The sequence below is a fragment of the Brassica napus genome, chromosome C8 (assembly GCF_020379485.1).
Source record: "Brassica napus cultivar Da-Ae chromosome C8, Da-Ae, whole genome shotgun sequence".
NCBI classification, from domain to species: domain Eukaryota; kingdom Viridiplantae; phylum Streptophyta; class Magnoliopsida; order Brassicales; family Brassicaceae; genus Brassica; species Brassica napus.
In genome coordinates, this window is record NC_063451.1 from 42,644,722 (window position 1) to 42,671,955 (window position 27,234).

A 27,234-nucleotide genomic window follows, 5' to 3' on the forward strand; every position below is an offset into this window, starting at 1 on the left:
GTTTTGATTATTTAATAAAAATATATTTTCTCTGTTTTATATTAAGTGTCGTTCTAGAAAAAAAATTTCGTTGTAAAATAAATATCGTTTTAGCATTTCGATGCATAATTTATTAACTTTATTTTGCAGTTTATTATTCTATTGGTTGAAATAGAAGTAGATGTATGGGTAAACATGCAAAATTAAATGATTTTTTAATTTTTTGAATGACACTTAGATGAGAAGAAAAGACAGCAGTGGAAGCGGGTAGACCCGACCCGGACAGCGAGAAAGAAGAAAGTCAATATTTGGACAGAAGACAAGACACCACCACTTCCAGCTTCCGTTTCTTCTTCTTCTTCTTCAGATTCGTCTGTAAGTCCTTCTTCTTCTTCTCCATTTTCGTCCTGATCTCACCGAACTATACCGTGGAAACGCGTAGCTGATTCAAGTTTTGTATTTTTGTTCGACGTTGGATTCGATTCTGTCTTTTAGAAATTTTATAAATTAATTTGGTTTTGTGTTTCATTTTCATTTCTGAGTTTCTTAACTTCTTGAAACTTATAAATTAATTCAAGATAAAGATATAGTGCTGAAAGGTTTCAAATAATAGATTACGGGGATTCATGAGTTGAATGAATCTTAGAGAAGAGTATGTTTGATTGCGGCACCAATGGAGTCAAAATCTCAAGTAATCAGTGGCCATCGCGAGAAGTTCATCAGGTATATATACTTTCCTCTTCTTCTTCTTAGATGAATCTTGATTTTCTTGATTTTTTTTTATTTTTGTAACAGGTTGGATAGTATGGACCCAAGGAGTCCTGAAGCAGGTCTAAACAGATGCACATTAAACATCCAAAGACCAAAACGTTTTACTCAAGCAACCAAAGCATCATCCGGTTCTTTCAAGAAAGGGTTCAGAAAAGGATCCGAGGGTCTTTGGTCCATAGGCAGATCCATAGGACTCGGTGTTTCCCGCGCCGTCTTCCCTGAAGATCTCGAAGTTTCCGAGAAGAAGATCTTTGATCCGCAAGACAAGTTCCTTCTCCTCTGCAACAAGCTCTTCGTAGCTTCTTGCATCCTCGCTGTATCCGTGGACCCGCTCTTCTTGTTTCTCCCCTTCATCAACGATAAAGCCAAATGTGTTGGTATAGACCGGAAGCTAGCGATTGTGACGACCACGCTGAGGACGGTTATAGATTCTTTTTATCTCTTTCACATGGCTTTAAGGTTTAGAACAGCTTATGTCGCTCCTTCGTCGCGTGTTTTTGGTCGTGGAGAGCTTGTGATAGACCCTGCGCAGATAGCTAAACGGTATCTGCAACAGTACTTCATCATAGACTTGCTCTCTGTGCTTCCCGTTCCACAGGTATACAAACAACATCATAACATAACTCTAAAGCCTGCTAACATAGCGGGACAAACGGTGCAACCGCCCCGGTTCAAATCTGTGTCCCCCTTATCTTGATAATTAAGGGGCTCCAGTATTTTTTTTTTTATATACATATTTTTATATAGAAAAATAGAAATATTCACTCAATTTGGTTGAAAAAAGACCCTAAAAATATTTTACATATATTCGTTTTCATTCCAAATTTTGTAAAAATATTGATGATAAAAAAAATTAAATATATTTTAATTTTAAATAAACATAAATATTAGGAAGTTAAAATTTTAAGCCGGCCCTTTCTCTCAGTTACTTTGTTTATGTTTACTTCATACATCTTTTCAGATTATAGTATGGAGGTTCCTCTACAGTTCTAGAGGTGCGAACGTTCTGGCAACAAAACAAGCACTTAGATACATCGTGTTAGTCCAATACATTCCGCGGTTTCTTCGTATGTATCCTTTAAGTTCAGAGCTGAAGAGAACCGCAGGAGTGTTCGCCGAAACCGCTTGGGCTGGTGCAGCTTACTACTTACTACTTTACATGCTTGCAAGTCATGTAAGTACTAAACCCCATAACAACCGTTTCTTTTGTTTGCTTACGTTTTCATAAAGAGTTTTTGTTTGTAAAAAAGCAGATTGTTGGAGCGTTGTGGTATTTGCTTGCGTTGGAACGCAATAACGATTGCTGGAGTAAGGCGTGCAAAGATAACGACAACTGTACGAGAAACTTTTTGTTTTGCGGTAACCAAAACATGAAAGGTTATGATGCTTGGGACGATGTCAAAGATCCGTTTCTTCAGCTGCGTTGTCCTGTAAATGTCACTGATGGCGAAGAGCCTCCCTTTGATTTTGGGATCTACTTGAGAGCTCTCTCCTCTGGCATTGTCTCATCTAAAAAGTTCGTCTCAAAGTACTTCTTCTGCTTGTGGTGGGGACTACAGAATCTTAGGTAATGGCTAAAACAAACCCATCAGCTTTAGGTTGTATACATAAATATAGGTTTCCAGACCAATGTTCAAAAAATCATTAGGTGGTGGTTAAATGTCTTATAGAGGATTATTGTTTAGGCGGGTGATTGGGCCGATTTTTTAAACGCCTAGACGAATTTTTAGAACACTGTTCCAGATTATTGTTTTTTTTTGCTTCTAGTTAAAGTTCTTACTAAATGTTTATAGCCCCCAAATTCTCACATCCGGCCTTGAACTAGTCTCTTTCGCTCTTGATTAACCTCAAGAGTCTTGTGAAATTGCAGTACGCTTGGGCAAGGGCTTGAAACTAGCACATACCCTGGAGAGGTTATATTCTCCATAGTACTTGCTATTGCTGGACTTCTACTCTTTGCCCTCCTCATTGGAAACATGCAGGTAATTAAAAAAGACAAGAGCTTGTTTGTTTATTTATGTATTGTTATGAAGAGAAACAATGTAAATGATCTGTGACAAATCTTCTGGACAGACTTATCTTCAATCGCTTACTATCCGGTTAGAAGAAATGCGAGTCAAAAGACGCGACTCGGAACAGTGGATGCATCACCGAATGCTTCCACCTGAGCTAAGGGAACGTGTCAGAAGATACGACCAGTACAAGTGGTTGGAGACGCGTGGAGTTGACGAAGAGAATCTTGTTTCCAACCTCCCAAAGGATCTTAGAAGAGACATCAAACGTCATCTCTGTCTCGCCTTAGTCCGAAGAGTACGTTTCTTACTCCTGCCTGTCTTAATATCATCTTCTTGAAAGTCTTTTTTTAATTTCATTTTCTTCAGGTTCCATTGTTTGAGAACATGGATGAGAGGCTGCTAGATGCGATCTGTGAGCGGCTCAAGCCATGTCTATACACTGAGAAGTCGTTCTTGGTCCGTGAGGGAGACCCTGTGAACGAGATGCTCTTCATAATCCGTGGCCGGCTCGAGAGTGTAACAACAGACGGTGGAAGAAGCGGTTTCTACAACCGCAGCTTACTTAAAGAAGGAGACTTTTGCGGCGACGAGCTTCTGACATGGGCCCTAGATCCCAAATCAGGCTCTAACCTACCGTCCTCGACAAGAACCGTCAAGGCCTTGACCGAAGTAGAAGCTTTCGCTTTGATAGCTGACGAGCTTAAGTTCGTGGCGAGCCAGTTCAGGAGACTTCACAGCAGACAAGTGCAGCACACTTTCAGATTCTACTCGCAGCAGTGGAGGACTTGGGCCGCTTGCTTTATCCAAGCCGCGTGGCGACGGTACACAAAGAGGAAGAAACTGGAGGAGCTTAGGAAAGATGAGGAGATGGAGGAAGAGTCTTCTGCTGCGAGGCTTATCGCGGGAGGTAGTGGTCCTTATAGCATCAGAGCGACGTTCTTGGCTTCAAGGTTTGCTGCAAATGCGCTTCGTGGTGTTCGCAAGAACCGGACTGCGAAGCTGTTGGCTTTGTCACAACCAACTAAAGAGTTGTTGAAAGTTCAGAAACCTCCTGAACCAGACTTCTCTGCTGATTGCTAAAGGTCTCTGACAATACATTGATTCCGTTTTTCTTTTTCACTTGTACACAATGACAAAGATGTTTTGGTTCTCGAAAGATACTTAGTTGGGTGTTTATAAATGCTTGTTAATACCCAAAAATATTGTAATATAAAATGATTTATTCTGAATGTTCATTCCACAGAAATTGTTTTCAGTTTATTTTAAGACTTAAATTTGATCGGTTTTTCCTTTCAGAAAGTTTTTGCAGAGAGTCTGCCACTGTTTCCTATCTGGTTCGGCGTCTTCCATCGTTGCTTTGGCCTTATCCGCAAGATCTTGCTGCAAAATAGGCAAAAAGAAAAAACATTCACTTGTAACATTCAAAGACAATGTATAGAAGGGGGATACATAAGCAAAACAAACCTCCATCAAGTTCAGACCGACGACACGATTGATGATCTCGAAGAGAATCTCTTTGTTGTACTCAGGATGGCCTTGGATGGAGAGGAGGTGATCTCCATAGGAGGCCATCTCGACGTTGTATTTGTCTGAATAAGCAAGCAACGTAGCTGACTCAGGGAGTTCCCAAACTTCGTCTTGGTGACATTTTATGATGGCTAGTGAATTTGGAGTCTTGTCTCCGAAGTAACCACCAGGTTTCACCGAGTCTTTAGCTATTGTTATGCTTCTGAGTCCCATGTCTGCACCTCTTCTCGCTCTTCCGATTTTTCCTCCTTTGATTCTATTTAGTATCTGGTTTCATCAACAAAGAGATGATGGATCATTCATTATGTGATCATCCTTTTCAATCAAACGTTAGAATACTAAACCAGTGGTTTACATTTCAAGGTATGTATGGCAATCCACTATACTCCATCCGTTTCAAATTATTTGCCGTTCTAGAGAAAAAAATTCGTCACAAAATAAGTGTGGTTTTAAAGTTTAGCAAAATTTATTAACCTTGATCCTTTATTAATTTTTCTATTGGTTGAAATATGGTTAGGTGTATAGGTAATGATGTTTTCTATTAAAACTATACAAAATTAAATATTTTCTTAATCTGTGTGTACAAACCTAAAACGACAATTAAATCCAAACGGGAGTATAATAAACAATGTATTAAGTTGCCAATGTAGATATTCACATTGCCAAGAATCAAAAGTTTCAAATTGGACCTATTTGGAGAAAACAATGAATGAAAAATATGATGTTTTCAAGATTTAAAGGAATTTAATTTTAGTATTCAGATAATATGTGTTTTCACTATATTTTTCCAAATTGCATTCTTCTATCTTAACATTATTATCAAAAATATATTATTTCTTCTAAATACGATATATAAATTATTAAATAATTTTAAATTACTATTTTAATAATATTTTATATATTAGAAAAATAATCATCCAAAAAGTCATTTTAATATTTTATTTATTAATTTTAATAGTTACTGTTAAAGCTTGTTTAAGAAAAATATATATGCATGCCTCAAAATCCTTTTATTCATTTTTTATTATGTTATTCTTTTGAAGTTACTCATGTTGTTCTCAACAATCTAATAAAATGGCCATGACTAGCCACTAAGAATATCAATTCTTTAAAATGATATTTTCCGTGTTTGAGTTTACATGTTAAGCAAATTTCAGAAAAAAATATATTCAGATTTGTGATATAAAAAATAACATTTTTCTTAAAACATTTTTTCCAAAAAAAAAAAAAAACGCAGAATGAAATGCGAACATATGACATCGATTAATCTCTTAGTTACATTGTATTGTTACAAACAAATCAGTTTCTCTAATATGATTGCATATACATAGTGGACTCCTACCCCTTTCTATATTTTCTTCTATAATAGAGTTTTTATCTTAGAACAAAATATAGAAATGGATTTGATATATATATGGTCTAATTAAAAAATGGGGTTTATGGCAGCCCTAATTACAAATAATCCAACGGACGTTACGGATCAAATCAAATAAGAAATATTCAATCTAAAAGAAACAGAAAAGAGAAAAGTTAGGAAGAGAACCTGATGGCCAAAGCAGATACCTAAAACCTTCTTCTTCATGTCGTCCAGTTTTTGACAAATCGAACAAAGCTTAATGATCCAATCATCATCTCCGAAAGCGTCATGGAGACTACCACTGATAATGAAACCATCGTACTTGTCCAGATCCTTCTCCTCCGGAAACTCGCCGTCGATCACCCGGAAGAGATCCCATTGCTCTCCTTCTTCGCCGAACGTCGACACGAACACGTTGAAATAACCTCCGTATGTCTTCTTCACAAACGTTGAATCGCACGTCGCTAGAAACAAAGCGAATCTCTTTTGCTCAACCATTTGTTTTCTTTTTGTCGAGAGAGATTGATGGATGGATGGATGGATTGGACCAGCGAAAGGGTGTGTTCTGTGTTTTAGAGTAGGCAGAGAGGCCAGCTCAAGATTTTGTTACCTTTGTTTTCTGATCTTGCAGTAACAAATTGATATTCTTGTTTTATATATTAGGAGAGGAATTACGTTTTTTTTCTTCTAATCCAGCTGTTGTAACAAACAAATATATATATATATATATATCTTACCATATTTTTATTCATGGCCAACTACCAATTTAATCTATACTATTAAAACATTATTTGTTTAGATTTGCCTTTACTTTCCTTTCGATATTATGAGATTTGTCACTGTCATTTAATTAGAATTATCTTTTATTAAATGTATAATTGTAACAAATAATATTGGATCAAGCCTGAAAACTCCTTACACGTTTATCCCATATACTATACGTTTATAAATTATATGAACCTTTATAGGATCCACTAAATTGTACAACCCGCCAAATATCATTTTATACGTGTTCTATGTTATTTATTTTTTTATTTTTGTGAGAAAAATTTACGTTATTTTCCTTATACTATACGTGTTCTGTCATAATCCCTAATATTGCAGTCGGTTATATTCTCATGGTAGGTGCCATTATGATATCGAGATTAAGAGGTGGATTGATATGGATTTTATGATAACTATAGCCAAATACGCCGATTCGAACAGATACCCAAACGTCTAGATCTAGTTCAAACTATTGATGACAAAGCTCTCGTAAATACATGGACGTTATGAAAACACACCGTTTTACATTACTAGATAAATCACAAAGTTTGTGTTTCTGCTAAAAGTGCACAAAAAGAAAGGGTTGCAGAACTTTTATCCGTAACCCTAGATAAATCACCCTCGCCTCAAATTTTTCTTTGACAAATTTAGAGATAAAAATATTTTGAATTGTTATGGTGGTTTCCGGCTATTTTTTTGATAATTCAGTGTTCTTTATCGTAAATCTATTAGAGGTCGTATTCACTAGAATTTAGAAGACTTGGTGTTTGAACACGAAGAGTCAGAACTCGGTCTTCTGTTAGGTAGTGTGAACCTGAACGAGCTGGTCAAGATGACCACTTAACTGGTCTGAGCTTACCTACTACACTCTGAGCTAATTGTAGCTGCCTACACTAATCTAAACTGACTACATTATCTTTGAGCTATGTGGGAACTTGTTCTGATCGCAGGAGCTACCCAAACTCCTAACTTCGTTTCTTGACAGCGCTTATGAATTATCCGGCGAAATTAAAATTCGTCTGAACCTCGATTGTGTTTGTCTATAAAACATCTATTTGGTCATACGCATACGCATACGCATACGCAGGACCGATGACGTTACAAAATTAATTTGTCAAAATTGTAGGAAATAGATATACAAATAGCTGCATGATATATTATAACTCAAATAGGAATAGAAAAAATGTAAATACCGAAATATATGATAAAATTTAATTGATTATTAAATAATATAATAATTAAAATGGAAATAAATAACCAATTTTAATCTTTTTGACAAAATAACTGATTTTAATCTTGTTTGTGATTCTGCATTGTTAATTTAAATTTATATTTCACGTTTACTTTTGTTTTAATTAATTTTATTTTAATGGGTGATAAAATATAGAATTGTAAATATGCGTATATATATACGCACGTCATTATTTAGGAGACTGTAACTCTCCAAAGTAAATTAAAAAGAATACCAAAACGTAATATCCACAAACATAAATGGATCGTAAATACTAAAGTTTAAGAGAGATATCTAGTCCGCTCCAATATATATTTATGTATATGTAATTTTGTTGATAAGTTGTTAAATAGTTATCATTGAAAATTCAAACGAGTGTTTTAGAATAGACGGTAATACTTACTTAGTTTAGGTAAAATATTGATTATTATTGTGACAGTAGTAATAATAAAATGATTTTTTTAAGACGGTGAACTTTTAGTGCATGTTTTCTATGTCAATCTTGAAAATTCCGATTTAAAATAACACTTTCGTACCAATAATATAATAATATTACTATCACCGTAAAGTTTTTATTTGAAAATATGTATACATTACAACAAATATCATACATTAAATAATAATATAAAGTGGATACATGGAGATCGAGAAATAAAATGAAGGGTAAAAATATTGTGAGGGCCAAATGGGACTTCAGATTTGCAAGTCAAACTAACAAGGAGGCTTAACCTTTGAGGAAGTTTTTGCAAATCTTCTGCCAAAATTGCCTGTCTGGTTCATTATTCTCCAATGTTGCTTTTGACGTTTTCACAAAGTCTTCCTGCACATTAAAAACAAATGTAGTACATTAGTAGCAACACGCGGGCACACACACACACACAAACAAACTAGAAGAATGGAACGAATATTTTATTAACTCGATCGATGTTAATCTAATTTACTAAATTTGCTTCTAAGATAATAGAAAAGTTGTTTGTAAGATCAGTTCTCATTTTTCTTAAAGAGAAAAAGTGAAAGATTATTTTATCTGTTAAATTTATTCCAACACTACAAGTTTTACTTTTATTCGATCACTATGTTCTAATAGAAACCTAAATTAGTTATATGTATACACTAAAAGTCTTATCCTGGTTAAACAATGATGATTACAAGTTTTATTCTTATTCGATCATTATGTTCTAATGGAAACCTAAATTAGTTATATGCATACAGTATACACTAAAAGTCTTATCCAGGTTAAACAATTATAAATCATCAAAATCTTTAAAGCTAAAACTCCTACCTAGATTTTTTACGACAAAACTCCTACCTAGATTTCGATGCTAATACAAATATATATATATATAGACACACATATACACACATTGATAAGCTAGAAGTTACTAGTGAAACGGACCATTGAATTAAAACTAATCCAAACGAGTTAATATTATCAGTTTCAAAAAAGATTTATGTGTATATGTTTAAGTACTCTGTTTATTCGACCAGGACTGCGTCCAGCTCACGAGTTCACGTTTTAGAATATGCATGTGTGAGTTTTAGACGACAAAAAATAGTATATATATTAATTCTATACATAATAAACTGATTAATTAATAAAAGAGAGAATAACAAACCGTAATGTGGCCTCCAGCAAGCACACGATCGAGGATATCGATCAAAATGTCACGGTTATACTCAGGATGTCCCTGAATGCAGAGGAAGTTTTCTTCGATTGAATACATTTCTACCTCGTACATGCTTGAACATGCAAGTAGTTTTGCACTTTCAGGCAGCTCCAAAACTTCGTCCTGATGACATTTTATGATCCTCAGACTCGTCGGAACTTCCTCACCAAAGTAGTTTTCGGGCGCCACTGCGTCCTTCAGGATGGTTATGTTTCCGAGGCAAAGCTCTGGTCCTTTCCTTGCTCTCCCTACCTTCCCTCCCTTCACTCTAGCTATTAGCTGTATAATATTCACCAAAATTGTGTAGGAAACGTGAAGGTCCATGTCAAATTCTCAAGGTCAATGTCAAATTGTCAACCGCATGATCGAATCAAGAACCATTCAACAAAGATGCAGCAGCTATCTAATTTTTTACTCATAATCACTATATATGCGATAAATAAACTAATTTATTGTGATTTTACCATAGGTCATTTTTGCAAGTAAGCAGTTGAATTTTTTATATAGGCATATACTCTATAAACAAAAGTTTTAAATTATGAGGAATTTCAATTTACCTGGTGGCCAAAGCATACACCTAAAACTTTCTTCTTCATCTCATCGAGTTTCTTGATAATATCACAAAGCTTCAAGATCCAATCAGTGTCCTGAAAGGCATCATGGGAGCTTCCACTGATGACGAATCCATCGTACTTCTCAAGATCCTTCTCGTCGGGAAACTCACCGTCCACGACTCTATAAGAATCCCATTGCTCTCCTTCATCGCCGAGCAAAGAAACAAACACGTTATGGTATCCTCCGTACGTTTTCTTGGCAAACTCCGAATCAGGCACCCCCAGAAACAATAGGTACTTCTTCTGTTCAACCATTTGATCGATAAATTAAGAGATAGAGCTTGAAAGAGAGAGAGAGAGAGATGAAGAGTTTAAGAGAATGAATGGAGAAGAGAGAAATGAAGTGTGGGTATATTTATAATGGCTATGGGGTTCACCATTCACTTCAACTCTTCGAACACATCTTGTCTAATTGTTTATGCTTTTTTAGGTTTATTTTATTTATTTTGTCTCAATTTGACAAAAAATGTATTAGAAAATAGAATATTGATTATTGGTTTCACCAAAAAAGTGGCTGTTAACCAATGTTGACCCCATAAGAGCGTCATTCTTCCAAATTGTTTAAGCGTGAGATCACTACTATACGCGGTTCATAATTCCGTCTGGGAAAACTTCCATAAATTTGAAAATTCCATCAAGTCCAAAAAATGATTAAATAAATAACATATTTGTATATCTGTAGAAATATAATTATAATATATAATTATAATATACATATAATGTGTAGAAATTATGAATATCTGAAAATATAATTATAATATATAATTCATATATAATGAGTAAAATGATGCAAATAAACAAAACCAAATAACATCTATTACCCTGAAATCAATTTGTCTTAACATATTTGTATAGCACTAGTGTCCGGGTCCTTTTCCATGTTCTTAAATTCTGGTTGGCTTATTCCTTCCGAGCTCTATGCTCTTTGGTTCTTGATAGTTTTGACTCAGTTTCTCTAGAAATTGTTTGTAACCTTTGACTGAGCCTATTTTGTTGTTTATTTCGTTGTTTTCTTGTCTACCAATCTTAGTCTTAAAGCTCAGGGCTTGTGATCAGTGCCGGAGGTAGAAACAAAATTTACCGGGGTCAAAGTTGTATATGTATAAAATTATTTGAGGTTTCACAGCTCAAAAAGGGGGTCAAACCATGAAAAATATACCAATTAATCAATATGCACTACATTAATATGCTTATATTTAGTTAAATTTAAGAATGCACAGGGGTCAACTGACCCCCTAATCCTTCATTGGCTCTGCCACTGGTTGTGATTGTTATCCTCCACCTGCTTAGCCTTCCCATTCCTTGGGCTGTTTGTGATCCTGTTGTATTCTGCAGTTGAAAGTTCTAGTGAAGAGATTGAAAAGGAGAAAAAATATATGCAAATAATGTCCGTCCACTGAGAGAATAAGGAGTGCAGCCTACTGTTAATCCTACGAGATGATTTATTCGAAATGGACCTCGCTTCATTTACATGGGGAAGTTAAAAAAGGCTGTTCATTTTCAGAGGAAACACAAAGGTTGTTACTCAATTATGCATTTTAATAGAATTTAAATCTAAATGCAATTCACTGTTATTCGAAAGATGAATTTAAATTCACTGTTATTTAATGAACAAATTAAATCCAGTTTTTGAAACCTAGTGTTATTGAACTTTCAAAAACAAAAATTCTATGTATTTTAAATTGATTACAAATCATCTACTGTGGAGTTTCATGAATAATGATTGAAATCAAATCCAAAATATACAGTAATTTAACTTTAAATTTAAAGTACGAATAAGTCAAAGCAAGTCTTAAGTATCTTAATCCGAAATGTGATAAAGTAAATCCAAAATTCCCATTCTCAAAGGATGGCACCACTCCAACTCCTACTCTTATACTTCTTCCTACGTAGGTTCTAAGAACTTATAAACTCATCTCAAACTACCTAATACAACAACGACAAAGATGAGTTCAAACAATGTTTAGTTTGACTAAAGTTTTAAGAAAAAATTTGTTAGCTACACCAAGTATAGTATAATATGGTGGTAAACATCTCATGTTGAATATGTCAATAACAACACCAAATATATGTTTCACCATACCACATGTTTGAAGTAAATTATTATATGGTGAAACTACAAAATTTAGTTTAATTGATTTTAACACTAAGAAATGGAGTCAATCTGTAATTTATAAAACTTAAACCACATTCTAACCCGACCCGAATCACATTAACTTGTCTTTCCCCTGCTTGTTCGTGTTTTCACAAAGATACTTTTTGTCTCCAAGTCTGTACCGTTCATCTCTTAGAAAATCATCTGGTTCATCTCTCTTTTTTTATCCCAAGCAAAACTGAATTCTATTTCTGTAATCATTTCGTTTAGAGATTTGTTCATAACCACTCATTATATTTTGGATATGGTCTACTTATGGACAGCTAACCATTTTCCACCTCTAATTATTTTTTTTCCACCTCTAAATATTACATTGGTCAACATATTTATTTTCTTTATAAACACTTCAACAAACTTACGGGTTATATGATGGGAACAAATATTTAATTGGTTAACCTTCACTGGCAGCCTCCTTTTTGTCTATTTGCTTATTTTAAATTGTCTGAAGCAGCAATACTAAATATCTAAGAAATGGTTAATCGTTAGTTAAATGGCGAGTTGATATACTAAGAGCTTGACTGGTTTCCCTGCTACTATCCGCAAACGCAGTTTTTGCGGTTGCTAGAAGTTGACAGCGTTTCGAAACAATCATACAAACCGCTACAAATCGCTTCAAACCGCTTCGAACCTCTTAAAATCAAAAGATGGTTCCAGCTAGTGTTTGCGGTTGCGGAAGGATAATTCTTTTTTCTTTTTTTAAAAAAAACCATATAAATACAAAAATAAAAATATTCAATAAAATTTTTAAAATAGAATTATAAAAATACTAAAATATATCTATTATATTTTAATTAATATTATAAAATTTTAAAATAAAAATATTTTCTATAATTTTAAAATTTTAAAACTACAACTTTCTAAATATAATTTTCATATTTATTATAATATTAAGATTTTTGATATTTTATAATTATATAAAATGTAAATATTGTTAATTTATTATTTAACTGCTGCTGTATTTGGTAGTTAATCAGTCATAAGTATCCCGCAAACGCACCAATTTCTAACCGTAGAACTAGTCGTACAAATCTCTTAAAACCGCTAGAAATCGCAACCAGCCGCAACCGCAACCGCTGCGTTTGAACGAGTCAGGCTCTAATAATATATATATATATATATATTAGAGCAGCCACGGCTTTGAACGCAAATACATTACCCATAAATACACGTGGTCATAAAAACACGAAGTCATATTTTCCTCCGTCGTCTGAGAAAGGACTCTCAATTCAACATTTTTGGTTCCAGTCCCATTGATATTTGGTCATTTCAACTTTGACAGAAAATAAATAGTTTACAAGCGCAATATTTTGATTGGAGTTCCTTATTTTTATACTTCACCGATATGGTTGTTTGACCCATGAATTAAATTCGTGATACTGTACAAAAGTTGGATTAAAATATTTTCACAATAGAAAAACATGCGATAACGGGTAAGCCGAGTTTACAGAAGAAGAAAAAAAATGATAGTAATTAAGTGATAAGTTGCCAAAGTACAAATTTCGTTGTAAAATCAACATAAATTTATGAATAAATTGACGACGATTTAACAAGGACACATATAACAAGTAATTTACGACCACATTCTTTACAACCTATTGGGGACGAGTGTAAGTTAGATGATAATAGCAAATATGTTTGTTATATGCAATGTTCATAGAGGATTATTGTTTCAGCGAACGTCTAAACCGATTTTTTGAACACCTAAACAATTTTTTTAATAAATTGGTTTGATAAAATCATTTAGCTCATACCCGATTTGTCGACTGGACGGGTGCCATGTCACAAGCTCATACCCAAGCTGTCGTTGGGGACTTTGGGCTCGCCAAGCTACTTAACCATGTGGATTCACATGTCACAACCGCAGTTAGAGGCACCGTTGGTCACATTGCATCGGAGTATCTCTCCACAGGCCAGTCATTTGAGAAACTGTTGGATTTGGGTTTGGTATACACTTGTTAGAGCTTATCACTGGAATGAGAGCACTGGCGTTCGGCAAAACCGTTAGCCAGAAGGGAGCTATGCTTGAATGGGTGAGCAGCTACTATACAAATAAGTGTGTTCTTCTAAAACTTTAAAAAGTACTATTGTTTTCAAAATTTTCTCTCATTAAAAAAGTATTCTTTCTAAATTTTCTCAAGAGTTGTAACTTAAACCCGTAAGCCGATGCGCTTTTTTAAGCATTTTAGGCTTTTACCTCAAAAGTATTTAGCTACAAGAGTTACCCTTAAGTTGTAGATCCACATTAAGTCTCTTAAAATGATTAAAGTTGAGCGTAAAGAGAGTATTTAGCTCTCAAGTGAGAACTAACTATTGTCGCTTTCTTCTTCTTGAAGCAATCTCCAATGCCCAAGCTTTGCCTATATCAGTCTGAAACTTCCCTGAATAAAAACCGCAACAAGTTTTAAAGCCTTCAGCCATATGTACTCTGATAATATATATATATATATATATATATGGATTACAAGAATTTACCTGCAGTTGATTGGAAAAACTCTTCTAAATCTTGACCTTGCTCTGCGCAAAACAAAAGAAATCGAGTTTTAGTTAATCCATACTGTCAAATCAGGAGTTCTTCATTGGGGGTCATTACCCTGTTCATACTCCAAAGCCTGTAGTATCATCTCAAGCTTATCGAAATCTTTAACAACTTTGGCTTCTGGTGATGCGTTTGCTTCGTATTCTCTCCACAGCTCAGCGATTTCTTCAGCTGCAAATTATACATTTGTATAAATAAATAAAAAAGAGCAATGTAGGTAGTTTTCGGAACGAGAGAAGAGAACCGACCTCTTTCTCCTCCACCCAAGAGTTTGCACATGTGTTCAAGTGCTTCGCTTTCTCTTCGGTTTTTCTCTTCTTTAGAGACCCCGCAAGAAGGTGTAATATCTCCTACAATGGCTGTTTCAACAACAATTATAGAATTTGATTGGGAGAAAAAAAACGGCAATTACATTTGAAAAGTGAAAGTGAACTAACCTTCTGCAATGTCATGAACAATTGCCATTTTCATGCATCTGAAGAAACAAAGAAACCATGGAAAGTTCAGTTTTCTCACAGAAATTGAATCTTGAAGAAACCAAGAAAAGCTTACTTGTCTCTGTTAACACCGGGAATATCTGAAGAAACTAACGCCATAAGACCCATCCGATACATGTGATCCGCTATTGATTCTGGATTCTTCACGTCTCTCTTAACCCATCCAGCTCTTGGCGTTGTCTATTATCAAAAAACAAACCTTCTTCACATCTATAAGAACTCGAGTAACCTCAACATAACATCATAGCAGCTCCAAGCATAAAACGTTTCAACCTATCTCTCCAACAAAGATCCATCATCCATTACAAACAAACAGCCACAGAGATATGAGCCACGAACATTTGAAACTAAGCATTTACAGATCCCATCCTAAGAAACAAACGCATCATCGATCTTATGGATCTCGGATATTCCTTGAACGAGATTTTACGAGAGAAGAGACACTCGATCTCTCTCAATCGAATCGGATGATGAGGTTACATTTACCTTGAGGCGAGAGCAGAGCGAGAGAAAATCTATGGCGGCGGGAGAAGGAGGAGGGGCGGAGACGGAACCATCTCCGCTTCGATTCGGCGGTTGAGAGAGTGGGGAGTCGTCTGCCATGCAGTGAACCGCTCCGTTGGGAGACGAAGCTGCGGCGGGGAGATGGAAGAATCGGAGGTGGGGAGGAGTGAGAGAGAGTGATTTGGAGAAGAATACTCTATTCCTCATTTTTTTGTTGTTGTTTATCTTCTTCGCGTTTGTTGTGTGTTTCGATTGTTCTGCTTTGTCACTTAGTTTGGGCCTTATAATATAAAGGCCCATTAATTTAAGTGGGTCATGAAAATTTTGATAACATTTTTTTTATGTGTTCAGAAATCAGAATTGCTGGGGAAAAATATTAGTCAATTTTATGGAAAATAACGTTTGTAAAACAAAATGTTGTCCAAAAAAAAAAAAAAACGTTTGTAAAACAAAAACAAATAATCTATCCGTAAAGGTCTATGAAAAATAGATGATTTATCAGTCGGGTTATTTTTTCATTGCAAATTATAAAAATGTTTACAAAAAAAAAACTCTTTCACACTTTTATAATTCTACCATTGTAAGAATCACTTCTTTTTTTAGTGTCCTTACAGCTCTATCATCTAAACGCAGATTGCTGATCAATGCGAGCTTCAACCCTTCCCCTCATGGGAAGATAATGTTCTTCAACTACAGTCGCTTCGCAGGAATAGAGACTCTATGCGCAGGGTCGGTCCTGGGCAAAGCCTTAATAAACATTGGCCTTAGACCCCCAAAAATTTTGAAAAAAATTACATAGAAAAAAGTTCTCAAAATTTTTTTTTAGGCCCCCAAATTTACTAAAAGAAATTTTTAGCTGGAATTTTTTAAAAACCGCCTACGGCCCCATAAATCTCAGGACCGGCCCTGTCTATGCGCCTTACTCTACTAGTGATTCAAGCCACCATCTACTGAATCTAGACCGAGCATAATACCAGACTTCACCAACAAGTCTTCAAGCTGCCTGAAACTATCATGTCTTCCATTGATAAGAAAATCCGCAACCGTCTTCAAAGCTTTTGACATACAAACTCTCGGGCTTCAAAAGCAATGATACAACTCAGGTTTCTCCAATCATAATTTTCAGCAGAGGAAACGATGTCCAGGGCCGGCTTAGATAGGGGGGCGAGCGGTGCGACCGCCCCGGGCCCAATCCGTTGTCCCCCTATTTCTTAATAGATAAGGGTCCGATTTTTTAAAAAAATACATGTATTTTTATATTAAAAATAAAAAAAGGGGTCCAATTTTTTTTATATGAAAGTACTTTTTTTATTTCCATAGATTTATTTTTAAAAATACTTCTGGTATTTTGAAAAAAAACATATATCTATCAGATTTTTTTTTTAAAAACAAAAGTTTGGAAATTAAAATTTTTTTTTGCCCCAGGTCCTATGACACCATTGAACCGGCCCTGACGATGTCGACAAGGATCTCGTCTCTTCCCTTACGCTACAACCGCTTCATTTCACCCTTTCGACCTGCCTAGTTGACTGGGCTTTTAGTTCCACTGATATGTGTTTTATTTAAGATTAACACTAGGTTCAGCTCACAACAAACTTAAGCCTTTGGGCTCGTATGTTTTTTCTTTTTTTTTATAATATGAAAGCCAGTTTAAAAAAAAATTCTACCATTGTACAAGGATGAATTTCATGGATTTTTTACCTATTTAGATACACAACGGTATTCAAATGAAACTATAGCGAAGATTTTGTATTATATTGAAAAAGTTTCCAGTTTTTTTATTAGTTAAGATTGTATTTTTAATTATTATTATTTATGAAAACTATAGTTATAGTAAAATAATCTAAACCTGACTCAAAAAAATCGGTGAAACAAAATCAAGATAAAACATATCTGAATAAGAATGTTGCACCTTCTGAAAGCATGCCAAACACTATATTTTTATATTAAATCTCAAATCTTTTTCCATATAGTTACCAACAAATATTTTCAGTTTTTCGAAAAGAAAAAAAAAAGTGTTTCCACCATTACAAAAGACCCGTCCAGTAAAATAAGTGAAAATTGTCAAAACGGAATAAAAAACAACATGATTGTCTTTTTGGTATAATTTTTTTTCCATCTTTCTCCCTTTTATCCTTTATATTTCTAAAACTTAATGAAATAAATAATATTTTGAAACAAAACAATTATAAAAAAATACAAACAATTGATAAAACACTCATATACATAAACTGGTATTTTTTTGTTGAAAAACTTGATAAATTTAAATTTTAAATTACGTTCTACTAATTCGTCATCTACAGAAAATATGTTAGTAGAAAATGAATTCCAGATTAAAGAAGTTAATTTAATTTTTTTAGAATGAACATTCTATTTTTAATTATACTTCTAAGAGTGTGATTAGTTAAGTAGTGGAGTAAAAGGGTGAAAAAATGAAGTGGAAATGGGAGAAATGAAAGGTAATAAAGTTGGAGTAAATCTTTTCATCTCATAAAAGTTGAAGGAATATTTACTCTAGTTTTAGTACAATTTTTCACCTTTTTAGAGTAAATAAGCTGAAATCATTTTCCACTTGATTGGATAAAATCAGATTAAATAGGCTGAATTTTTTTTTCACCTGCTTTATTTTACTCTATTTATACCATACAATCACACCCTAAATATGGGGAACGATTTCTACTAATTGTATGGCTAACTATTTTTTCTACGAATGCAGTTTTTACTTTTATGAGATATTCTGAAATTTTAGGAATGCAAAATCTAGACACTACTCAAATGGCTACATGAAGTAGAATCTACTTATGGAAATTTTTTTTAGTTCTACGCAATGTAGAAAGTGTCTTCTATGGATAAAAAACCTGATTTTGGCGAAAATTATAGAATTTCAGTTAAGAAAATATTTTAAAAATATTTATAATATTATAACTTCCCTAAAACGTGTATATGTCGATTTACTTTGTCAAAAATATCAAAAAAAATATTTGTAATATTCTTAACTTCCTTAAAACGTGTATGCATTTTTTTCCTTTTTATTAAACCATTTATTAAAAAAATTCGTTAAAAACGTTTATTCTTTTTATTTAACTTTTTAATAAAAAAAATTAAACTTTTAAATTTTATTGTTTTAAAAATGTTTGTAAAAAATATAAATAAAGCTTTGTAAAAACGTTTTAAATAAAACTTAATAAAAATAAACTTTGTAAACTTTATAAGAAAATTCTATAAAAAAAATTTAATCAAAAACATTAAATAAACTTTATAAAAAACAAAGTTTTATTTTTTATAAAAAGTTTAAAACGTTTGTAAATTTTTTAGTTTTATAAAACTTTTTTATAAAATAAAAAATTAAACTTTCAAATTTTAACGTTTTTAAACGTTTTTTTTTTAACTTTTAAATTTAACCATGTAGTGTTTTTGTTCGGTTTCGGTAAATTTCCTTTAAATAAATAGAATTATGTAGATGTTTTTTTGATAAAATGTGTTGTTTTTATAAAATAAGTTTTACAATACCGAAATGAAATTTAATCAACAATCTCGAGAGAACCTGCTTAAGAAACTAAAATCCAGGGTAAAATTAACTATAACCCAAATTTAAACTAACTGCTGATGAAAAAATTCCACAGCACGAACTAGATAGCGACCTACAACCAGCCGCCAAATAGGGAAAAATAAACTCAACAGGCGTCAGCCGTCAATGTAAAATAAAGGAACTAGACACGCTTTAACTGCTAATGTACAAGACCGTTGTGAGACGTCACCATTCACAGAGAAAGGGGAAACAGAAAAGAACTTCCAAAAATAACACTGGAAAAACTCAGCCTCTAAAGTACGACTAATCTACTTGTGAGACGTCATCATTCACCAAGAGGAAAGAAAAATGACTTTTTAAAAATCCACTGATCTATATCAACATGTTTTAAAATAAGTTCATGTAATCTGGATTAAAATAAAAGGGTTTATGCAATTTGAATTATTTCCAATTTTCTAATTTCATAAGTAGGTTAGGTAGCACCGCAGTTACGTAGGCTCCAAAGTATAAAAACAAATTGCAATTTACTGGTTTTATTTTCCCTTAATTATACATAACACGACTAAGAGCATCTTCAATGTAAAACTTCATTTTTTTCTTTTAAAATAGAGTAAAAGTGAAAATGGAGTAAAATTGCTTCAACCCTACTCCATTTTCCACTCCATTATGAAATGATGAACAAACAAAAAATAAACTACTCCATTTATGGAGTAAATTTCATTATGGAGTGAGATATGGAGTTGGGTTGAAACATTCTTTACTCTATATCCACTTTTACTCCATTTTAAAGGAGAAAATGGAGCTGAGACGGAGATGCCCTAAAACCGTCGACCAATTCCAAGTACACTTTTAGCAACAACAACAACAAAAAATTCCTAAGTACACGAGTAAACAAAACCATAATAAGACTTTGGAAACGTTCCCATCTCGCTCACGCAAGTAAAAATAAGAAGAAATCTCAACTATTTGACATAGTAGAGAATAGAGATAACAATTTGCAAAGAACGGGTATGGAGTATTATTGGAATATATCCAAAAATTTTGAAATGGATATTTGAAATTACTATTTAGAATCTAAATAATTAATTTTTTTGCCTATGTTATAATTTATATATTTTATTTTTAAATTTTCAGGTTTATAAATAAATTTGGGCACTTAATAATTATACAAATATATAAAATATCATAACAAATCATTTTTCCGTAAACCCAAATATCTAAAAACTTGAAATAATCTAATCGATTTCAAATGAATACCCAACCGCCAATGCTAGTTTGGTAGCATTGCTCAAGAAGCACAAAAACAAATCCCAATTTAGTTCTTTTAATTTCCTTAAAACTCTATAACACGAGTAAAACCGCTGACGAAATAAACGAGTAAACAAAAAGCGAATAAGACTTTGGAAACCTTTTCCATCTCTCGCACGCAAGTAAAAACAACAAGGAAAAATATCTCAATTATTTGACATAGTGTAAATAAAATATTATAACTAGTCCTAATCACATTTGCAAGTCCTTATCAGATTAGGCTAGACTAAAATATCCACCACTCACAATTAAACGCGTGGAAGTTTAATTAGTCAAAGAAAGCACAAAGTCTTTCAAGTCTCTCAACAACTTTCATAAGAGGAGAAGGAGAAGAGATATTACCAAAACCCATCATCATTAAGCAATAAAGAAACTTCTCTGCAGCTTCTCCTTCCTCTCACGCGTTTCAATCCTCTCTATATAACTCTCTTCCCCCTTAAAACCCATCTCAAATTCCACTTCTTTTGAATACGTATTGAAACCATGGTTCGCTGTAGCAACAACCTCGTCGGTGTACTAAACTTCATCGTCTTCCTCCTCTCGATCCCCATCTTAGCTGGAGGTATATGGCTAAGCCAAAAAGGCTCAACGGAGTGTGAGCGTTTTCTCGACAAGCCCGTGATCGCTCTCGGAGTCTTCCTCATGGTCGTAGCGATCGTTGGTTTGATCGGTTCGTGTTGCAGAGTCACGTGGCTTCTCTGGACGTATCTCCTCGTCATGTTCCTCTTGATCCTCCTCGTCTTCTGTTTCACGATTTTCGCCTTTGTTGTCACTAACAAAGGCGCAGGGGAGAAAGTTTCTGAGAGAGGGTATAAAGAGTATAGACTTGGAGATTACTCTAATTGGTTGCAGAAACGTGTGAACAGTGACAAGAACTGGAGGAAGATTAGGAGTTGTCTTGTTGAGAGCAAAGTCTGTTCTAAACTTGAAGCTAAGCTAATTGATGAACCTGTCAATAAGTTCTACCAAGAACACCTTACTGCCCTTCAGGTAAACCTTTAATCTTTTTGTCTTATATTTGGTTCGAATCTTGGATCTGATTCCTTGTCTGATTTTTAGGGTTTAGTCAGAACTTTGTTTTTTTGTTTATCTGCTTGAAAGGGCTTGCAAGACCTTTTTGACCCTTAAAATCTCTTTTTGTGATCTCAAATGTTTTGATTCTGTAACATGCCTTTTAAAGATCCAAACTTTTTTTTTTAACACAAAAGGTTTACTTTTGATTTATAAAGTTTCAGCCTTTTTTAAAAAGAAAAAAAATTGAGAAATGATTTACGAGTTTAAGTTATGTTATGTTATGTTCTTTTAGCAGTTTTGTATGCTTTTGCTCTTTTTAAGTCTCTATTTTTTTTTTGTTTCTCTATTTTCCACTCTTATGAGACTAGATAGTCTAATAGTATCTGAAGCTGATTCTCTTTGTTATGGTGTTGATGTCTTACTACAACGAATTAACGAATCTTTTTTGTTTTGTGTTACAGTCTGGTTGCTGCAAACCCGCAGAGAAATGCCAATTCACTTACGTAAGCGCCACAAACTGGACCAAGACGGCCGGGACACACCCTGATCCAGACTGCCAAACCTGGGACAACGCACCAAACAAGCTCTGCTTCGATTGCCAATCTTGCAAAGCGGGTCTCCTCGACAATATCAAGAGCGCGTGGAAGAAAGTTGCAGTTGTTAACATCATCTTCCTCGTCTTCCTCATCATTGTCTACTCGGTTGGTTGCTGTGCTTTGAGGAACAACAAGAGAGATGACAGCTACGGCCGTACTTATGGATATAAGCCTTGAGGGTCTTTTAGGACAGAGATTCGTTCATTGTTCTTTACACATTATTGGAGTTTGCTTTTTTTATGTTTGATGATTCCTATCTTGGTGTTTTGAGACCTATTGCTTGTACAGCTTTCTACTTATTAACTAGTGTGTTCTGCCTTCTGGCTAAACCATGATACTGATTTATTATATGTTTTCCCTTCATTTTTATTTAAGCATACCATGCTCTCTTGATCTTCTTGTTGAGGAACAGAGAAGCCACACTTGTGACATAAACTCAATACCAATCGTAGCTGTAACATTGAAAAGAATTATGGTAGTTTCTGTAACGCTCGACCCGCTAATCTTCGAGAGAGATATGGAAGGAACCATGATAGCTTGATTTACCTCTCGGGTGTAGACTTGTTATGATTTTCTCTCTCAGTTTTTTTCATACAAAACATTAGAGAAAGAAGCAAACATGTTGTAAAAATGTTTATTTTTAATATGAATAATGTAATGTTCTTTCAAAAAAGAAATTGTAATTTTTGTTTTGAATGAATGTTAGTTTTTTTTTGAATGAATATTAAATTTATTCAAAGAAAAAAAACTGCTTTTGTACGATGACTATGATGTATCTGAAATTTTTGCTAAAAAGAGTTGAAAATAAGCTCTAAAACTATGTTTCCATGGCCTTTGTGTGTTTTCTATCCCCCATGAGTATGGTTCTTGACCAATTTGACAATGCATCGAATCAAAGCAGCAGGATTGTTTGGGTTCTCACCATGTCTTCTTCCATTTCTCTATTTCTAGATGGTTGAGAGTGTTGCTTGGAACACATATTTGAGTAGAAAAAGCAGAGTTTTATTCCTTGTTTTCTCTGCTAACAGCCAAATGATCTCTAGCCATTCAGTTGTGTAATCCAAAGATAGGAGCTTTTGAATAAGGCTCTTCCAAACTTCCTCCGAGAATTTGCATTTGAGAAAAAGATGGTTTCAGGTTTTAATTGGCTCAGGGCCCTGAGCCGACACTTTCAAAGTGAGCTGACACTTTCAAACTGCAATGTAACGGAGGTCAAATCATTGAAGACGGTTTTAAAGGTACCTGATTCTCGCCGAAGATCACAGTCGCCGTTACTATTCACTCTTGAAAGCTTATAAAAGCAAGACAGTGGCAAGAAGAAGAGGATCCAATTTCTTCTAGAGGAATATTACTATACTTACATACGTCTCTGCTCGATATTTTTTTTGTATTCATACTAGTTTTCTATTTGTATTATCAATAAAATACATTTCTTCAAACAAAATCATCAATACATAGTCTTTTATACATTTTTCTTATACACGTAATCGAAACCCTAAACTTAATTTTTGATGTGGATTTTGAGATCCATCAATACCTCTACTACCATCAATTTTGAGTAAGTTTTTCATGTTTTCTCATACAAATTCATTAAATTAAAAAATGTAGTTATGTATATTTAAGGGTTGTTTGCATTAAATATACAATTTCAAAATTTTCTGAAATTGTAACTTTAATGCTGAAAGTGTCAGCTCAGTATAGACCGTCTTTTGAGCATGGTATGGGCCTTGGACCTTCGCGGGCACATTGTCTTCCTGCGGGATTAGAGGACAATGGACCGGGGATTCTCGGATCATGTATGGAGCGGGGTGAAATCCGCCTCTAACAGATATATAATTGTTGATGAAGGATATAGATTTGGTTATGGATAAACAAAAATAAGGGAGAGGAACAGATTGGGCTGATGTTTTTGGTTTTTGTTTGTGTGAATGATTGCTACTCGAGCCTCTTAAATGGGTCCAAAAACCCTGCCACAAAAACTTCACATACGAAAATGGGGATACACACACCAGTATAAACATGTATAAATTGTAACAATTTTAATTCTTACAACATATAAGATGCACTTAAAGATATTAGTTCCAAGACTGCTCATAGAGTATTTGAGGTACACTGGTATCTTTGTTCTTATATTTTGGGGGGGGGGGGGGGGGGGGGGGGGTTTGCCAAAATTAACCCACAACTTGATTTTAACCCCAAACCTATACCCAAACTTGAATCAAATGCAAAATTAACCTAAAATCCTAGTGAAATTACAGCTCAGCCCCTTGTGACCAAACAAAAAAACAGAAGCCATTTTTACGAATATAGCCCTAGTAAATCGTCTGAGTCGTCTGAGATGTTGGAAGTCGTCTGGACGACTGAAGTGTAAGTCGTCTGGTACTCGTTTATTTTAAAAATAATTTATAAATCTTGTAAAAAATATTTTGATGCGTGAAAAATAAAAATCAAGTAATTATAAACAGTTTTAAGTGATATAAATTAAGATATGATAAAATTGATTTGTTTTGAAGATAGATGAGTGGAAGTAGTGAATCATGAAATACTTTGGTTTAGGAGTTTGGCAAACATATGTTGTAGTATTGTATGTATTGTTAGGGTTAGATTTTGGAAAACTAAAATGTTTTTTTCAAAAATTAGTTTTCACCTTTATGTGTTTATTTATGTGTATAGTAAACACTTTTCAAGTGTGATTTGATTTTATGAAGTCTTTAATTAGATAATTAAGTTTAGGGGTTATGTTTAGGGTGTGGACGACTTATATTTCAGTCGTCTGTTGAATAATTTACTCGGACGACGTATATTTCAGTCGTCCACATCGCACCGAACCTTTAATTTTACCAATGTACGTTTTAACCTAACCGGATCATTTTACTCGGACGACTTACATTTCAGTCGTCTGGTGAAGAAATTAAAACAGACGACTTACATGTAAGTCGTCCAAATATTCCCGCCTAAAATTTTTTAAAAAAATTATTTTTTCGCTTAAATAATTTAAACCAGACGACTTACTTGTAAGTCGTCTGGAAAGTCTTCTATTTTGGTTTCCCGCTAAAAATATTTAATTTCCCGCTAAAAATATTAAACTCTTCTGGACGACTTACATGTAAGTCGTCTGTTTTAATTTCTTCACCAGACGACTGAAATGTAAGTCGTCCAGGAAGTCGTCTGAGTCAAAAATATTTAACCTAATTGGATTTTTTGTCTCCCTATATAAAGAAAAATTTACACATTCTCTCTCCTCCTCTCAAATGGCTGCAACAAAAATGTAATGTTCATCATTCTAAAACTCTCAAACCTCTTTCTAATCTCTTTGACTTGAAAACACCAAACTTTATATGAATTTTTCAGTTTTGTCTCATGTATTTCTTAGTAATCTATCTCTTTTGCAGGTTTTTAATCAAATGGTACTCATCTTCCACTAATTTAAAGGTAAATCTATTAATTTTAGATATGTATTTTTGTGTGTTCTATAAATGTAGATTTATGTAATCTTCCACTCATTTTCTCTATTTTTAAGTCATTTGAACGTTTTTGGATATGCAGGTTTTTCAGATCTGGATTTGATATGCAGGTTTTTCAGATCTGGAAGACTTCTTGGACGACTTACCTGTTAGTCGTCTGGAAGTCGTCTGGACTTCTTGGAAGTCTTCTGACAAAGTCGTCTGGACTTCCAGGAAGTCGTCTGGACTTCCAGGAAGTCGTCTGGACTTCCAGGAAGTCGTCTGGACTTCCAGGAAGTCGTCTGGACTTCATGGAAGTCTTCTGACAAAGTCTCCCTTTCATAATAGATCTGAGCGTTTTGGTAAGTTCTTATGTCTGATTTTTCTTCATTTGGTAACTTCTTGTTGTATAAAGTTCTTACTTTTTTCTCAAACTAAAACTCTCCAAACCCACTCTAATCTCTTTGACTTGAAAACACCAAACTTTATATGAATTTTCCAGTTTTGTCTCATGTCTTTCTTACTAATCTATCTTTTTTTGCAGGTTTTTAATTAGATGGTACTCATCTTCCACTAATTTAAAGGTAGATCTATTATTTTTAGATATGTATTTTTGTGTGTTCTGTAAAGGTATATTTATCTAATCTTTCACTCATTTTTTCTGTTTTTAAGCCATTTGAACGTTTTTGGATATGCAGGTTTTTCAGATCTGGATTTAATCTGCAGGTTTTTCAGATCTGGAAGACTTCTGGACGACTTACCTGTTAGTCGTTTAGAAGTCGTCTGGAAGTCGTCTGGACTTCTTGGAAGTCTTCTGACAAAGTCGTCTGGACTTCCTGTAAAGTCGTCTGGACTTCCTGTAAAGTCATTTGGAAGTCGTCTGAACTTCCTAAAAGTCTTCTGACAAAGTCGTCTGAATTTCCTGGAAGTCGTCTGGACTTCTTAGAAGTCGTCTGGACTTCTTAAAAGTCGTGTGGTCTTGTCTACTCAAGTGGAATCCAAGCTTGTCTTTGTAGAGGAATGATCTATAATAGTTTTGTTTGTGGTCTGTTTTGTGAATTGCATGTCTACTCTTTTAGTTGTGAATTTTTTGTAAAATCAGTAATAATGTTTTCCAAGATGTATTAAATGTGCTAACAATGTGTTTACACATTTACAAATCAATGAAATAATAGACTTCAGTAGCCTTTTTCTTATCTTTGGATCTCTCATATGCAATAATAAACTCCAATGGCCTTTTTCTCATCTTAATAAACAAGAATGTTGGTAGCTTTATATTGATACAACATTTTAAGAAGCATTTTAACCCTTCTTCCAACTCATAACAATAGTCATCACTATTGTCTATAACAATTATACTTAAGAGATGGAAACAAACAATAGTAACTAGTCAAAGCATATCATATTTTATTATAAGTTTGCGTTGAAAAACTTAGTCAAATTTAGTAAAACTAAGGGAGGGAACATATTTTGTAAATATGAGTTTTACATATCTTGAAGTTACTTATCACTCTTAAAAATACAAGTTATTCAAAAACTAGCGTAGAAGACTTAAAAACTAGCGGAGAAGACGCGGACGACATCAATCTAAGTTGTCCAGACGACTAAACTATACGTCGTCTGGTCAACGCAGAGGTTATTTTTGCAATTGACTTTGAAATCTGTTATTTCGGACGACTGAAAAATAAGTCGTGTACTATTGTTTGGCTAAAAAGAACTCCAAAAA

At 34.0% G+C, this 27,234-nt stretch overlaps 5 protein-coding genes across 5 annotated transcripts; 2 read left to right on the plus strand and 3 right to left on the minus strand.

Annotated features, from left to right (window-relative positions):
- Positions 1 to 218: 218 nt before the first annotated feature.
- LOC106416082 (probable cyclic nucleotide-gated ion channel 6) lies at positions 219 to 4,025 on the plus strand. Its single transcript, XM_013856918.3, has 8 exons — positions 219 to 354; positions 593 to 702; positions 775 to 1,348; positions 1,712 to 1,924; positions 2,004 to 2,317; positions 2,621 to 2,732; positions 2,824 to 3,060; positions 3,132 to 4,025. Exons 2-8 carry the CDS (start codon positions 653 to 655, stop codon positions 3,843 to 3,845), a joined length of 2,214 nt encoding a protein of 737 aa, XP_013712372.1. The 5' UTR covers positions 219 to 354; positions 593 to 652; the 3' UTR covers positions 3,846 to 4,025.
- On the minus strand, positions 3,988 to 6,755 carry LOC106416083 (gamma-glutamyl peptidase 5). The gene is made up of 3 exons (XM_013856919.3): positions 5,836 to 6,755; positions 4,230 to 4,559; positions 3,988 to 4,145 (listed from the first exon to the last, which is right to left on the minus strand). The coding sequence occupies exons 1-3, from the start codon at positions 6,145 to 6,147 to the stop codon at positions 4,035 to 4,037; spliced, it is 753 nt and encodes a 250-aa protein (XP_013712373.1). The 5' UTR covers positions 6,148 to 6,755; the 3' UTR covers positions 3,988 to 4,034.
- A 1,142-nt stretch (positions 6,756 to 7,897) lies between these two features.
- On the minus strand, positions 7,898 to 10,448 carry LOC106414873 (gamma-glutamyl peptidase 4-like). Its single transcript, XM_013855456.3, has 3 exons — positions 9,870 to 10,448; positions 9,262 to 9,591; positions 7,898 to 8,465 (listed from the first exon to the last, which is right to left on the minus strand). Exons 1-3 carry the CDS (start codon positions 10,179 to 10,181, stop codon positions 8,370 to 8,372), a joined length of 738 nt encoding a protein of 245 aa, XP_013710910.1. The 5' UTR covers positions 10,182 to 10,448; the 3' UTR covers positions 7,898 to 8,369.
- Positions 10,449 to 14,228: 3,780 nt separating this feature from the next.
- Positions 14,229 to 15,862, minus strand: LOC106411766 (5'-deoxynucleotidase HDDC2). The gene is made up of 7 exons (XM_013852584.3): positions 15,601 to 15,862; positions 15,170 to 15,294; positions 15,055 to 15,092; positions 14,866 to 14,976; positions 14,672 to 14,788; positions 14,554 to 14,595; positions 14,229 to 14,459 (listed from the first exon to the last, which is right to left on the minus strand). The coding sequence occupies exons 1-7, from the start codon at positions 15,823 to 15,825 to the stop codon at positions 14,389 to 14,391; spliced, it is 729 nt and encodes a 242-aa protein (XP_013708038.2). The 5' UTR covers positions 15,826 to 15,862; the 3' UTR covers positions 14,229 to 14,388.
- A 4,854-nt stretch (positions 15,863 to 20,716) lies between these two features.
- Positions 20,717 to 22,428, plus strand: LOC106415721 (tetraspanin-8-like). The gene is made up of 2 exons (XM_013856486.3): positions 20,717 to 21,445; positions 21,931 to 22,428. The coding sequence occupies exons 1-2, from the start codon at positions 20,939 to 20,941 to the stop codon at positions 22,240 to 22,242; spliced, it is 819 nt and encodes a 272-aa protein (XP_013711940.1). The 5' UTR covers positions 20,717 to 20,938; the 3' UTR covers positions 22,243 to 22,428.
- Positions 22,429 to 27,234: the final 4,806 nt, after the last annotated feature.

Excerpts from the sequence above, each read along its gene's own strand:
- LOC106416082 (XM_013856918.3), top strand. The coding sequence starts at position 653 with ATGGAGTCAAAATCTCAAGTAATCAGTGGCCATCGCGAGAAGTTCATC. Across the intron at positions 703-774 it reads CATCGCGAGAAGTTCATCAG|GTTGGATAGTATGGACCCAA; the intron begins GTATATATACTT and ends TTTTTGTAACAG. Across the intron at positions 2,733-2,823 it reads TCCTCATTGGAAACATGCAG|ACTTATCTTCAATCGCTTAC; the intron begins GTAATTAAAAAA and ends TCTTCTGGACAG.
- LOC106416083 (XM_013856919.3), bottom strand. The coding sequence starts at position 6,147 with ATGGTTGAGCAAAAGAGATTCGCTTTGTTTCTAGCGACGTGCGATTCA. Across the intron at positions 4,560-5,835 it reads GTATCTGCTTTGGCCATCAG|ATACTAAATAGAATCAAAGG; the intron begins GTTCTCTTCCTA and ends TGATGAAACCAG. Across the intron at positions 4,146-4,229 it reads TCGGTCTGAACTTGATGGAG|CAAGATCTTGCGGATAAGGC; the intron begins GTTTGTTTTGCT and ends CCTATTTTGCAG.
- LOC106414873 (XM_013855456.3), bottom strand. The coding sequence starts at position 10,181 with ATGGTTGAACAGAAGAAGTACCTATTGTTTCTGGGGGTGCCTGATTCG. Across the intron at positions 9,592-9,869 it reads GTGTATGCTTTGGCCACCAG|CTAATAGCTAGAGTGAAGGG; the intron begins GTAAATTGAAAT and ends AATATTATACAG. Across the intron at positions 8,466-9,261 it reads TTGCTGGAGGCCACATTACG|GAAGACTTTGTGAAAACGTC; the intron begins GTTTGTTATTCT and ends TTTAATGTGCAG.
- LOC106411766 (XM_013852584.3), bottom strand. The coding sequence starts at position 15,825 with ATGAGGAATAGAGTATTCTTCTCCAAATCACTCTCTCTCACTCCTCCC. Across the intron at positions 15,295-15,600 it reads CGCTCTGCTCTCGCCTCAAG|ACAACGCCAAGAGCTGGATG; the intron begins GTAAATGTAACC and ends TTTTGATAATAG. Across the intron at positions 14,460-14,553 it reads GTTTTTCCAATCAACTGCAG|GGAAGTTTCAGACTGATATA; the intron begins GTAAATTCTTGT and ends GTTTTTATTCAG.
- LOC106415721 (XM_013856486.3), top strand. The coding sequence starts at position 20,939 with ATGGTTCGCTGTAGCAACAACCTCGTCGGTGTACTAAACTTCATCGTC. Across the intron at positions 21,446-21,930 it reads AACACCTTACTGCCCTTCAG|TCTGGTTGCTGCAAACCCGC; the intron begins GTAAACCTTTAA and ends TTTGTGTTACAG.